The 14,834-nt window shown below is 52.1% G+C and overlaps 1 protein-coding gene across 2 annotated transcripts in view; it reads right to left on the minus strand.

Annotated features, from left to right (window-relative positions):
* Unc5b (unc-5 netrin receptor B) overlaps nucleotides 1-14,834 on the minus strand; it is a 65,958-nt gene that overhangs the window by 12,964 nt on the left and 38,160 nt on the right. For both annotated transcript variants that reach the window (XM_051153103.1, XM_051153104.1), the window contains exons 2-5: nucleotides 4,163-4,387; nucleotides 1,764-1,907; nucleotides 1,343-1,446; nucleotides 255-435 (exon numbers count right to left, since the gene is read on the minus strand). In XM_051153103.1, the coding sequence (XP_051009060.1) occupies nucleotides 255-435; nucleotides 1,343-1,446; nucleotides 1,764-1,907; nucleotides 4,163-4,387 (654 nt within the window). The remainder of the gene's footprint in view (nucleotides 1-254; nucleotides 436-1,342; nucleotides 1,447-1,763; nucleotides 1,908-4,162; nucleotides 4,388-14,834) is intronic.

The raw sequence follows: 14,834 nt of genomic DNA on the forward strand, positions 1-14,834 counted from the left end.
GGCCAAAGGGTCTTGAGATACAGGGAGTACTCCTGACTGGGGACCCAGAGTACCTGACTCGGCCACTTAGCTTTCCGGATGGCCTCTCCATACAGGTCAGGGGCCCATCGACCTCCTAGAGGTCAGGGTAGGTGGGATGTATTGTTTTAGGCCTCCCCACAGCACCCAAGAGCTCCCACCAGAGAGGACACCCGTCATAAACCACTGCACATCCCTGCAAGCACCTCCCCACCTCGCAACCCCACCCGCCATACCATAGACGATGACTGTGGCCGTAGTGCTCCGGCGCTTGGCTACAATATTCTTGGCCACGCAGGTGTAGTTGGCTGTGTCTGACAGGCGAGCCTGGCGGATGATGAGGTTGTGGTCAATAGTGAGCAGGAAGTTGGTGTCCTGAGTGGGGTCGATGACATCTTCATTCTTGAGCCATTCCACCTGTGGAGGAAGTTGGGGGGGGGTGATGGTGAGGACTCATTGTCTGCCTGCTAACACTGGGAATGGGCTTCCTGCAGAGGGAGGCATGTGGGGGGGGGCAGGGGGCATGGGTCGGAGGTGGGATGTCCAAGCATAACTAGGATAGCTGGCTCTGCCTGTGTCTATTCATTTACCAGCTGAGTGAAAGACCCAGGGCCTCAGCTTTACCGACTGTAAGATGGAACCTGAACGGCACCCACTCTATGGGGCTGGGGCGACTGTGACATGCTGGGCTCAGGCAAGCATAGGCTGCTAGTATCAGCTGCACCGCACCCTAAGTTCCTAAAGGCTGCAGCTCCCGCAGCAGGAGCCCCAGATCTTCTACTCACCAGCAGGCATAACCTAGGTGGTCACCCCATCCCTCCCATCTCTAAAGGGTGGCCTTGTCCACACTTCAGGGCTGCTGAGGAGACCAAAGCCCAACAGGCGGCGACCACTACCTAGGAGCCCACTGTACCCACTGCCCAGGAAGGCACAAGTAGAAGAGCCCAGTCCTTTGTTTCAAGGCCACATGTTCCCCTTGAACTCCTAGACCAGGGTAGGTGTGAGTGGGGAAACAGAGGAGGTGGTCTCTAGCTGATGGAGGGGGCACCCGGACATGCGCACTGAAACCTGGTGGTATCTATAAGTGTAGTTTCTTGGGCCTACATTGAGCGGGAGTGTCAAAGACTAGAGCTGGGGTCTTCCCACAGAGCCCTGGGGTCCCCTTCCTGTGAGGCTGGAGAGCTGGGTGGGGTCTGGTATGAGTGGGGTTCAGAAGGCAGAACCACAGGCAGTCTGAAGGCTGCTATATCCCAGCTGCTGGTAAATGCCCTGGCTGGCCGACTTGCTGGCTGGCCGACTTGCTGGCTGGCCTTGCCCCCCTCACCTCAGCCACAGGCACCCCCTCTGGTGGACGGCACTGCAGGAGGACTTCATGATCCAAGGGTACCTCCTTTGCCAGAGGCTCCTGGTCAAAGTTCTTGCGCAGGTCTGAGGAGAAGAATTCCAAGGATATCAAGTGAATGTTGGATGGGAGTGTGCAGTGCCCACTATGGCCACCAAGGGGCAGGGCATACCCAAGGAACTGTTTACAGGATGCCTTCACCTGGGAAACAGGGTCTCTACCCTGTCTCTGGGACCTTGCCTGGAAGCTTCCAGCTTCCTTTTGCAGGTGGCATGAGCTACTGGAAACCCTGGAGCCTGAGGAGGCCTGGCCTCTAGGTCTAGGAGCTCGTGTGGTCTTGCATGCACATGCTGTGGAGGGCATTTCTCTGACATCACTAAAGAGATGGGGTCGGGTAACATACAGGCAATTCGGATGTAGGCTCTGCGACTCTTGGTGGTTCCTGAAGAGCTCCAAGCCACGCACTGGCACCAGTAGTCCTCCAACCCGAAGAGTTCCTCCACCTGCTGCCGTGACACCTCGATCTGCACCTCTCGTACCCGCAAGCCTGGGAGGGAGAGGACTGGTCCTCAGTGGCGAGGGAAGACACCAACCACCTCATTTCTCAAGCCGTTGGCTCTCCTGCAGAATCCCACAGCCGTTCCATAGGCCAACAGTCTATCATACTTGCTTTGGTTTTTGTTTGTTTGTTTTTCCTAATTCTTCTATTTCTCAGAATTTAGATGAGAATGGGATTTCAAGTCTTTTATTTTAGAAGCCCTCAGTATTGAACCTCGGGAGCAGAGGCTCAGCGGTGGTTGAATCTGGGATGTGGCTTCACTTCTAGCCGGGTGGGCCTGAAATCAGGGCTTTTCAAGGCAAAGCCGAAAATGAAGGAGAGAAAAGGTCGAGGGTGATCAGAAGAAAAGAAAGTAGGAGAGACACAGACTGAGAAGGGAGCAACAGGCATGACTAAGGGAAAGAAATGGGAAAGGGAGAGGAAGGAAGAGCCAGGCTGGCTGACAGGGCTGGAGCAGCCCTGGCTTCAGGCTGATGGGCTCTCCTACGTCAAGGACAGGGGCATCTGTACTCCAGCTCTTTCTAGCCCTAACACCTTCTGGGAAAGGCAGTTTACCCAGGGCTCCCACACAGACAGGGCCTGGTGACAGGGCCCCTCACTGAGGCAGGGGCACTGGTGCTTGCCAGCCTGTGGGCCATGTCAGAGCTGAACCTCTGCCACGCAGCAGGGTGAGCCCTTCTGCCTCCTCCCACGCCAAGGTTCAAGTCACCGTCCTTCCTCCCTTAGGGTCTGGGCTCCGCTCTGGTACCACTTGCTTGACCATTCACGGAATATTTACAGGACAGAGCACCCTCAATCTGCAATCCAAAACATTTCCCCCAAATGAAATTTTACTATTTATTTATGTTTCATTTGTTTGTTTTGTCGAGACAGTGTTCTCTGTGTAGCCCTGGCTGTTCTGGAACTCATTATGTAGAGACCAGGCTGCCCTCGAACTCAGAGATCTACCTGCCCCTGCCTCCCCCGTGCTATGATCAAAGGTGTGTACCACCACTGCCCAGTGAAATGTTATTTAGAATATTTTTTTACATTTAATTATTGTGTGTGTGTGCGTGCACATGCATGTGTATACGCACGTACACCTGCAGGTGTGGGCGCATGTGTGCCACAGCACCTCTGGAAGTCAGAGGACAGTGTTTTGGAGTTAGTTTCCTACTGTGTAGGTACAGAGACTTGAACTGAGGTTAGACAGGCGCCTTTACCCACCGAGCCATCTTGCCAGCCAACTTGATATTTTATTTTCCTTTCTATTTTATTTATTTTTTTGCCATGTAGGGGACTGAACCCAGTGCCCTGTTAATACTGGCAAGCACCCTACCACTGACCTACAACCTCAGCCACTCATCTCAATTTTTGTTTTGTTTTTGTTTTTTCTTAAAGATTTATTTTATTATTATGTATACAGTGGTATGCCAACACATACACCTGCAGGCCAGAAGAAGGCATCAGATCACATTACAGATGGTTGTGAGCCACCATGCGGTTGCTGGGAATTGAACTCAGGACCTCTGGAGGAGCAGTCAGTGCCCTTAATCTCTGAGCCATCTCTCCAGCCCATTGTTTTTGTTTTTTCAAGACAGGGTTTCTCTGTGTATCCTTGACTGTCCTGGACTCGCTTTGTAAACCAGGCTGGCCTCGAACTCACAGCGATCCACTTTTTCTTAGCTGGGGGAGAGGTACTATCTGACTCATAATCTGAGCAAGTTAAAAGTCTAAAATATTCTGAAGTCTGAAACACTTCTGGTCCCATGTGTCTTGACAAGGGTCACACAACACATGTGAATCTTTTCTTTAATGCAAAGAACAACTTCTGCCTGCCGAGGAAACACAACATGAACGGAACTGGGAAACGATGCCATTTTCCCCTAACAGGAAGCTATGACAGGACACCAGCAGTATCGAAATCTTTTGTTAGTCTGTTTGTTTGTTTTTTGTTTTTTTGAGATAGGGTTTCTCTGTGTAGCCTTGGCTGTCCTGGACTCACTTTATAGATCAGGCTGGCCTCAAACTCACAGTGATCCGCCTGTCTCTGTCTCCCAAATGCTAGGATTAAAGGTGTACGCCGCCGCCGCCGCCACCACCACCCGGCTGCAGTGTCTAATCTTGCCTGGTGCGCAACTGCAAGACGGTCACTGTATGAGAGGGTGGGGGAGCCCCTCCTGGCAATTTGAGGGACACTGATGCCCAGAGGGGCATCCTGGCTGTGTGGCATCTCTGAGGAGCCCAGGCAGGGTTGGCCTCACCTGTGGCCTCATCCAGGCTCTCCTGTGTGACATGGTCATTCTGGCTGACCCACTCGCCGTTGCACTTGAAGTAGATCTGTGTGGCGGGGAAGGCGCGGCAGCGCAGTTCCACAGGCTTGTTCTTTACAATGTAGGCGTCCTGTGGCTCCTGCAGGAAGTGAGGCAGCTGCTCTGCAGGGGCTGATGGGAGGGAGTCTGGGAGCACCTGGCCACCTGAGTCAATGCCTGTGGGGGGCAGACGGAGAGTACCATGAAGTTTAGGCTAGACACCTCTCACCCTGGGGACCCGCACCATCACCCATACAAGATCTCCTAAGCCGGAAGCTTCCCCATCCCACCTCTGTAAGGGGCCTGGCCAGCTCTGGGATGTTAGTGGTCCTTTTCCCTTCTATCTGGAGAAGTCAGGGAGGCCAGAGGTGAGGACACACCCATTTGGGCCTGCCCAAGTCTCCTGCCCTGGCTCTGCCTGGCTTCAGTCATCCCTGACGGTGAAACCTGAAGCACAAACCAGACCAGGTCTGCACTAAAGCCACCACCGCCCTCTCCATCCCCTGACACAGAGGCATCCTGGACCTCCTGGGATGGGGTAGTAGTGCCAAGCCCAGAGCTCTGAGCATCCTGCAGCCTCTTTCCAGGCTCACACCCTTAGCAGGACAGAGGAGAACCTTCAGAGCTAGGCGGGTGGCCACCTCCTCCCCTACAGGACCTGGTGGAAAAGCCTGTGTCCCTGGAAAGAACAGCACCTTGGGAGGTGAGACAAACAGGAAGAAAGAAAAGCAGGCCAGGCCCATGATTGGTCACAATTCACTTAGAAAAATTGGCTCTACATCACAAATGCAGAACAATCAGGCGGCAGCTCGGGACAAGCAGTGGGGGGCCTGTGCTCTGTGCTTACTACTCCTGGGAAAGCAGAATCAGGTGCAGGGTGGCGTGTGTGTGTGTGTGTGTGTGTGTGTGTGTGTGTGTGTGTGTGTGTGTGTGTGTGTGTGTGTGTGTGTGTGTGTGTGTGTGTTTGTGTGTGTGTCCCCTCCCACCAGCCATGTGTTTGTAGAGGCAGCGGGGGTCCTGGGAAACCTAGACAGGGATCATGCACTTGTCCTTCAGGCCAAAGGCTTTGTGTGACCCTAAGGACTCCCCCTGTAGGCAGAGGGGCAGGTGACACACAGTTCTTTAAGACCAGATTTTAAAGTATGTCTGTTCTTTCTCTCTGTACACCAGGAGATTCTCCTAAGACTGGGGTATTTTGGGAGAGAAGACCTGGACAAAAGATACCGGCTTTAGTGGGCAAAGAAGCCAGGCAGTGGGATGTAAATCCATCTTCTATGTGACCCTGACAGTGTGCCTGATGGGTGTTCTGTTCTTTTGTTGCTGAGGAAAGTTGAGAAGGGAACACCAGCCTCCTGTCAGACTGCAATGAAGATCACATGATGGTCTGGAAGGGGGCCTGGCACTTGGTAAGTACTCATGGCCAAATGCCTACACAAGCAGTTACCGCATTCTTTTTTTTTTTTTTTTTTTTTTTTTTTTAAGATTTATTTATTATGTATACAATGTTTGGCCTGCACGTACACCCTCAGGCCAGAAGAGGGCATCAGATCTCATTATTGATGGTTGTGAGCCACCATGTGGTTGCCGGGAATTGAACTCAGGACCTCTGGAAGAGCAGTCAGTGCTCTTAACCTCTGAGCCATCTCTCCAGCCCAGGTACTGCATTCTTGCAGCAACCATTTAGGTGTGTTCTGTTGTCCTCATTTTAAAGAGAAGGAATTGAGGCTCAGAGACGTTGATCAAGTTGCTCAAGATCACACAGCAGAGCTAAAGTTTCAAGGAATTGAGGCTCAGAGACGTTGATCAAGTTGCTCAAGATCACACAGCAGAGCTAAAGTTTGAACCCAAGAAACAGAACATGCAGGCTGCGCCCCTCCCCTGCCCCAGGTCTTGGTGCAGCAGGAGTCCAGGTGTGGTAGCCTCAACCAGGTACCAGCCAAGGATGAAGTACTTAGGGTTCCTGGGAGCTACTTTGCCTCCCCTGCTAAGAGAATATTTCCTAGCCCCCCTGATATACACCTTGAGATCACCTCAACAGGGCCACCTATAGGTTCTAGTAGTTAGCAGATCAGTCAGTTTAGCAGATCAGTCCATTTTAATGGTATCACAAGACCACAAAGAATTCCAGCAAGCAAGGAATTATATACTCAGACTCAAGGAATTTGGTATGAATTTATTCCTAAAAGCTTAGTCGCCACTTGGAAAAGCACCTAGAATCTCACATCCATGTTCACCAGCACTTTACTCACAATAGTGAGGAAACAAATGGAATCAGCACAGGTGCCCATCAACAGTTGGATAGTGAGAACGTGGTACACACTGGTACACACACACAAGTAGAACTGCATCCATCCACAAAGAAAAGGAAATGCGGAGGGAAAAGGCAAGATCTGGACAGTATTATCTTAAGTATGGTAACCTAGGCTCAGAGAAACAAACTCTTCACATCATTTCTCATATGTGGGTCTACGGATCCTCACTTCCAACACACGCACACGCACACACACACACACACACACACACACACACACTTTTTTTTTTCAAGACAGGGTTTCTCTGTGTAGCCTTGGCTGTCCTCGAACTCACAGCGATCCACCTGCCTCTGCCTCCCGAGGGCTGGGATTAAATGCGTGCGCCACCATGCCCGGCACACACACACTTTTTAATCTCACTTCCACAACTTACTAACTGGGACGGCATGTGTGCACCTGTTGAGTAGAGAGCAGAGTATGCACTGTCCCCCTCACTATTTGTCACAGAGTCCTTACTTCTTGGTATCCAAAACCCAGCTTTGCAGTGACACAGTCAATTAAAGGAGAGCCAGGGAATGCTAGTGTTGAAACAGTGAGCTGGCTGATGGCTTCTGCTGCTACCGTTTCCCCATGATTTATATATATATTTGGGAATTTTTACCCATATATTTATATAAAAATATATACACACACATATATATGTATGTATACATACATATATACACACATATACATATATGTACACACACACACACACACACACACACACACACACACACACACACACAGGAATTGTACCCCCAAGTCAGGGTCCTAGTCTCCCTGTCTTACAGGGGCTTTTATGCCCAATGGATATGATCTGGTGTCAAGCACAGGCTAGGCTCACAGAAAGTAGGTGAGGCTGATCCCAGGCTCCTGCTGGGCAGAAGTGGACAGGTTGCCCAGAGGCCCCTGACCTGGTTCAAATCCTCAGTCTGAACCAGGAGATCTGAGAAGGTGGTTTGTCTCTCGGGCCTCAGTTCTTGCCTGCTAACTTCAGGGTGCTGCCAGGAAGCTCACCCAAGGGACTACATGAGAAATGTGCCTTGAACTCTAGGTCCCTCTGAGGTCCACCTTCCAGGTGCTGGGATCACAGATGGGCACCATCCAAGCCTCTCTCCTACGGGAGATGAGAGCTCTGTGGGGGTAGCTCTGTGCCACCCTTCCCCCGACTCCTCAACCAATTTTAACTCACACACATACTCCCAAGGACCCTGGGGAGACCCTCCTCTCCTGGGCTGCTTTGACGGACTAAGAGTTCCCCACAGATGCCACTGGCTGGCTGTTGTAGTCACGACACTAACCTTGGAGGTCACATAACCTCATGACATTAATCTTGGAGGTCCCATAGCTGCCCCACCTCCGGAGATCTCAGCCCCCCCCAGATTCTCACCTCTCTTTTGTCTCCTATCTCTAAGGCCAGGGTTGAGTCCTCCCACCACCCTGTTGTTCCCCTGTTGACAAGGTCTTTATTCTCTTGGTCACAGACACACAGGCAGGTGTGGGGCCAGTGGGCCTTGCAGGCACTATCTATTGGAGATCCGAGGCGCCTTAGCAGTTTAGTGACTGTTCTGGAGGAAAGGGATGTCCCTAGCTCTTCCGAGGGACCTCAGTGCTCATGTCAGGGTACCTGTTGGAGAAGGACAGTGGGGTTGGCAAGATTTTTTTTTAGTCCACAGACTTCTCCCCGGGAGCTGGGACTGGGCTGTGCCAGCAGTAAAGACATGGGCTCCAACTATGCCAGGACCTAAGACACTAGGGGCCAGCTTCCCAGAGGTCCCAGACTAAGCACTCTATTCTTCTTTTCTTCCTTCCTTTTTTATTTTTTTCCTTTTGGGTTTTTTAAAACAGGGTTTCTCTGTATAGCCCTAGCTATCCTGGAACCCACTCTGTAGACCAGGCTGGCCTTGAATTCACAAGAGAGATGCATCTGCCTCCGCTGGGATTAATGGTGTGCGCCACCACCGCCAGGCTGCCTCTCCTCCTTCCTTTAAAAGGATCTCGCTCTGTAGACCAGGCTACCCTCAAATCTGTGATCCTTTTGCCTCAGCCTCCTGAGTGCCACCGACCCTGGTTGCTCAAGCTTGCTTGTCACTTTTATGTCCCAGCCTCCTGAGTGCTTGAATTACAGGCACACCCACCTACCCAGTTGCTCAAGAATACTTAATTGCTTTGCTGAAGGGAGAATAGCTTTGCTTCTCCTGTAGTGACCTTGACCCCAGGCTCTGGCTGGGCAGTAATGGGCAGGTTGTCCATAGGCCCCTGACTTGGTTCAAATCCTCAGTCTGAACCAGGAGATCAGAGAAGGTGGTTTGCCACTCGGGCCTGCTAACTTCAGAGTGCTGCCATAAAACTTACCCAAGGAACTAGATGAAAACTTGCCTTGAAAACAATGGTGCTGCTCCTGGCCTGGGGGGGGGAGGGAGGATCTGGAGACCTGAGCTCCAGGCTCCTTGGTCCACCGTCACCCGAATCCCTTAAAGGAGTCCTGCATGTTACCAGCTCAGAAAAGGGGCACAACTAACAATATCACACAGCGAATTAACCCAGCCAGACCAGAGTTCTGTGTCTAGCTCAGGAAAGACGATTCAGAAAGACGATTCAGAAAGACGCCCAGCTGTGGCAGGATGCAGGTACTTGCCCACTGTCCCACATTGCAATATAAACACCCACCAATCCATTTCGAGCTCAGACTTTGCTCCCAGGATGGAGGTCCCAGTACAAAGCTGCACTTGGTGGGAGGGTCTTGGCACCTCCATTGCCGGCCTTTGTCCCTGGGGCCGAGGGACCCTGGCACAGTTCTAGGCATCTACAGCAGAGCAGGACCATGTGTCCAGGGCTGCCTGGCACAGGACAGGGAGGGGAGGAGGGGGTAAGGGAGGTGTGCACAGAGCTGCCCCACGCTGGGCACAGTTTATCATCAGTAATCACAGTGGCTCTTCGGTTTCTGGATACTGGCTAATTCTCACAGCCCTGCTTCCCACTGCATGGAAAATCTCTCCCATTCACTGCGGCCACTGTGCTCGGTGGGGAGCGGGCAGAGCTGGAGGAGACGAGCCAACTTATTATTATGTTTTAAAAACACAAACCCCACAGGCTAGCCCCTCCTTGGACACAAAGCCCTGCCTCCATCTGGCCCTGGCTTCTGTGGGGTTCAGGCTGCAGTCCCCCTCAGAGGCCATTATAATGTCCATTACTGATGACAAATGGGGGCTGGCTAGTTTGGAGGACACCAAGTTACTCCTAACAAAGAAGGCTTCTCACTCAGCCCTGTTCCTACACCCTCCACAGACCCATCTGTGGTCATGATATCATTTCCTGTGGTGCCCACAGGAAGTAGCCTTGCCAAACGGGCCAATGGGGCAGGAACTTGCAACCTGATTGGGGGGCTGGGGGGTAGTTCAGATGCTCCTCTGAGGGCTCCCTCCAAGGCTCATGCTACTCACAGAGTAGGGGGTGACACACAATCCTTGGGTCACAAGAGGAAGCTATGCTGCCTGCCCCTCCCCCCACTCCAAACCCTATCCATGAACCCTGGTCTCCCTGGACACCTCTACAGTCAACTTCAGTGTCAGATTTGGTAGGGCAGAGCCCTGAAGACAGTTCTACTTCCTTCTGTGTTGGATAAGGGAACCAAGGCCCCTCAGGCAACCTCTTCCAGAAAATGACCTTTGATCCCACTGACAGCATTTCAAAACCTTTGTGGTACCACACACAGCAGCCATGCAACAATCGTGCCTTGGTGCTCCATTTTACAGGGCCAGAAAATGAGGCTCAAAAAGTCAAGGGATGCAACCAAGATCACAGGGGACAGGGGGACAGGGGGACAGCGGGACAGCTGTGTCCGACTCCTCAGAAGCCTCAGTCTCAAGCCCAGCTCCCTTCCTCTTGGCCTGACCTTCCCATGCTCCAGACCTGTTTGTGGATATTTCAGCCAAATAGGCTCTGACCATTACCATCTCCCCAGTCATCAGAACCCTAGCCTGGCTGGGACAGAGAATTCATCCTTGGGGTCACTATGCTAATTCTGCTATTCCTTCTCAGGCGATGGCAGCTCCCCCACCAATCACTCAGCTGCTCACAGGGTGGGAAGTGTATTTCTGGTACTCTCTTCTTTCACCCCCACGGCCCCTCCCCCACACTGGATGGACCCAAATGATGTGGATAACCACCTGATGCTTCAGACAGTATGGCAAAGATCCATCCTTCCTGCCGCCTCCCAACCTGCAGGCCCTGCCAGACCTAATCCCATTGCACTTGAGGCTTTTGCTCTGACCCCTGGAGGCGCTCTACTCCCACCTCAGATGTTCACTCGCCTTCCAGCTCTAGAGCCATCAGGCTGTTTCCAGTCCCTGGGACACCCCTCCCAGACCTCTACCTCAGGGCCTCTTTGGAATGCAGCCCTTCCCCTGGTTCCTGGCTCTTGGGAAGCCACCTCAGCCCCAATGCTGTGAATTCAGGGCATTCAGAGCCAAACCCCCCTTCACCAGCCATTCTCAAACTCACACTACTGTGTCCTTGGTATACGGGGCCCTAAAGCTAGGTAGCTAGGTTACTATAAAGCAAACTCTATCTGTGTAGCTGGGCCCACTGGGGGGGGGGGGGTGTAGGCTTTTCCCTGGCTATGCTAGCCAGCTTCTTTGGAATCAGGGTGGCAGTTGGGGTACAGGGGAGTGCCTGGGCCACAGGAACAGGATTCTCAGAACTTATCTGATCATTGGCCTTGGAAACAGGGACCAGAGAGGGTGTGTTTTGGCCTTAGATCACATCGCACAGGAACAGTAGAGCCCCAGGGCCATAGCAGGGAGTTTGTTTTAACAATTTCTCCTTTGGGCGCTCTTGAGTGCAAGTGCATGTGTGCGTGCGTGTGCGTGCACACAAGAGCAAAGTTCATCAGTGGAGCATGCGTTGCCTAGCATGTATAAGGTCCTGGATTCAATCCCTGACACCATAGAAATAGGTAAATTAAAACCTTTCATTTGCTTCTAATGAAACTTTTCTGGGTCCATTCTGACTATAAAGGTAATCACACCCTTGACATTAAGAATGGTTTGGGGAAAACAAATATGAAAATAAAAACAACTCCATTCCCACCATTGCAGTTGATAACTTGTTTTTTTTGTTTGTTTTTTTTTTTTTTTTTTTTTTCTGTTTTGTTTTGATTTTTGTATGTTTGGTTGGTTGTTGATTGGTTTGGTTTTTACTGTTTTTAAATAGTTTTCATTATTTGAGAATGTCATACATGTGTGGGCATGGCCTCTTCCTCCTCCTCCTCCGTGAAGCAGGCATCGGCTTCTTATGCCTTACAAATGTAGAAATTTCTCATCTCCAGGCTCCCACCATCCTATGTCCTTCTTGGTCTGGAAGCCATTGGTGCTGTCTGGATCATGGCTGTCTCAGAGTCCACTTCTCACAGAGCCTTGACTTTCCCAGCTGGGAAACGGGATCATTTTAATTTGCTCTGTCAATTTCAAGATGTTGGGCTTATTGAATTCAGAAGTTGGAAGCTTTTTCTCATCTGGGCTGCCCTGTCAGCTGCCGATTTTACTTGTTGCCTCTAGAAGATAGAGAAGTGGCCCTCAAAGGGGTGCCAGGGTGCTGGTTAACAGCATTTGTTTTTTTGTTTTTGAGAGAGGGATCTTGCTATGTAGGCCAAGGTGGCTTTGAACTTGCAGCAATCCTCCTGCCTTCTGAGTGCTGGGATTTCAGGCATGCAATCATGCCTGCCTTGGGCTAACATATTGATAGACAGCCTAAGGGTTGCCAGGGTCCCAAGGCAGACTCCCGCCTCTACTGGGCCTGCTCTGTGATGACACGGAGCTGTAAAAGGCTGATGCAAGCTGGAAGGAGGGAATGAAACAGACTCCATGGGGCAGATGGAACTGTTGCCAGCCCCCGTGGGACGTGGGTCCCTGTTCCGCCTGCCTGTTTGCGCCTGCTGATGTAATCACCAGGCCTCCTTGGCTCAGGGCTGGGCCTGCTCACCTGGTTTTCCAGATGAGCTGCAGCTGGAGGGTGAGAGGACAACAGGGCCAGAGCAAGAGTCTAAGAACTGCCTGAGGTGCATTCCAGGTCACCGGGCTCACTGTCACTTCAGAGGAGCTGGCCCCATCTCTGATGTCCCCATGGCATAAACATGAGGCTCTTGATTAGTTCCCACCCATAGAGTTCTTGGGTGAAAGAAGGAAGGAAGGAAGGAAGGAGGGAGGGAGGGTGGGAGGGAGGGAGGGAGGGAAGGGAGGGAAGGGAAGGGAAGTGAAATACTTGAACAGTCTGACCACCTGCTAGCCCACTGGGTGACCCTGGGCCAGCTGCCTTATCTCCCAAGGACTCAGTGTTACTTATCTGTAAAGTGGATGTGATGGCAGCACTGTACCCACCTTTGAGGCAGTTGGGGGCCAGAGAGTGAAAGCATGACAGGTCACTAGGGCACTTGGGGACAGCAGTAGGGGTGGAGGAGTGCTTGAGTCCCAGGGAGCTCACAGGCTGGGCAGAGATGGAGCCCGAGAGCCCCACCCCCGACCCCATGGGGAGGAAAGCATGAAAGAGGAGAGCCAACTCCCCAGGGTCTTGGAGGAGCCACCAGAAACATGCTGGGACAGAGACCTACTAGGAACCCCAAGGGCAATGGCAACAGTAGGGCTTTGGCTTCATGGCGAGAGCTGGACCCTCGGGGAGTCTATGCCTCTGATTGCTGCTCTAGATGCTGGCCTTCTAGAACTTTCTCTGCCCTTCCCTGCAAAGGGGGAAACAGGGGCCTCAGATCATGGCTCTCTGCTTGGCCCTATATGGCCTCAGGGGACAGGAAGTCACTGGATACTGCCAGCAAAGTTGGTGCTGGGAGGTGGAGAATCCCTTACTTCCCATTCCTCTCAGCTGGGGGTGGCAGTAGGAGGGTAACAATGCCACTGGGATCAGTGGCTTCCCAGGCCACAGAGTTTGGGAAGCAGAGCTGTTCCCAGGCTCCACGCCCAGAGTCCTCTCACCAGTCCTTGCAGGTGGAAACTGGGCACGGGGAGGTACAGTGATTTGCACCAGTCCATAGAGGAGCCCCAAACCCGATTCCCTCTACCACATGCATTTTACGCCTGTTGGTGTTGTGTCAGAGTAACACAGATCAATTATGGTCAGCTCCTGTGCCGGTTGGCAGGAGACTTTTCAGAAGGAACCAAAGGAATGGGATGCCCACATGGTGCCAGCTCCGTTCCCTATGCTCACGCACACATTCCTTGTCCTCCCTGGGAAAAACATCTCCCACACTGTGGGACGTCCGGTGATGATGCAACCGGGGCACACAGGAGGACGGCACTCAGAGCGGCACCAGGCAACATCAGAAGGTCCAAGTCTCGAAGCCCCACATCTCTACTTCCATCCTCATTAATGTCTAAGTCTTATGCATAGTATCTCAATCGTTTCCATAACTTGGCAATGTGAACTAGCACAGCTGTTTACCTAAAGTCGTGTAAAGTCACATGGTTACTAGATGGCGGACTTGAGGGTCAAAGCCAGGCGTCCATGCCCCGGCAGTTGAAGTGCCACCAGCAAAAAGCAATCGTGACCCTCAGGCTGCTTCCCCTGGAAGGAACAGAGAGCTGTATGTATTTTTAAAATGTCCTTAACTTCCTTCCAGTTCAACACCTGCCCCTCATTAAGCGCAGGGCACAGTTGGTGTCACTGGGGAAGGGAGTCAAATAAGGGGCCTGGAGGCAGTGGACTTGGGTAGCCCAGCACATTCACTCAGGTAGTCCATCATCTGGTTCCGTCCTGGATACTTGCAAGGCTCAAGAGTGGCTCATGTCATCCGGGAGAGGTACAACCACCAGCTTCCCCAAGACCCCTGGGATCCAAAGTTCAAAACAATAGAAGCGTTGGATTGCCCTTGATACAGAGGTTTTGTAGGTGGCTAATTTTAGCTGAGAACTTCCAGCAGTTTCCCAGCCACGTCACTGGTCACTGTCTCAGCCCTGGCCCTGGACAAAAAGGCCTTGCTTTTCCTCCTCAATTGTTCTCAGCTGGGAGCCGAGAACTGCCTGGGGCTCAGGACAATTCCCTTTGTGCCTGTTTCCTCCAGGCAGCTCTTAAAACTCATAGAATGGTCAGCCTTGAGCTCCCAGTCTTTAGTTCTCTGGCCCCTCTAATGTCTTTCCTGCTTCAAGGTCATCCTGGTGGGTGCAAGGTCAGGGCAGAGTGAGGGACTGATGTGGTTGCCACAGTTCAGAGAGGGTATGAGTGGCCTGAGGTTGCACAGCACTGTGGCAAAGCTGATCCCGGACAATGCGTCCGTCTATAGATTCCTGGGCCAACGCTGTATGAAGGATGTGCCGAAATTCTAC

The sequence above is a fragment of the Acomys russatus genome, chromosome 11 (genome assembly GCF_903995435.1).
Source record: "Acomys russatus chromosome 11, mAcoRus1.1, whole genome shotgun sequence".
NCBI classification, from domain to species: Eukaryota; Metazoa; Chordata; class Mammalia; order Rodentia; family Muridae; genus Acomys; species Acomys russatus.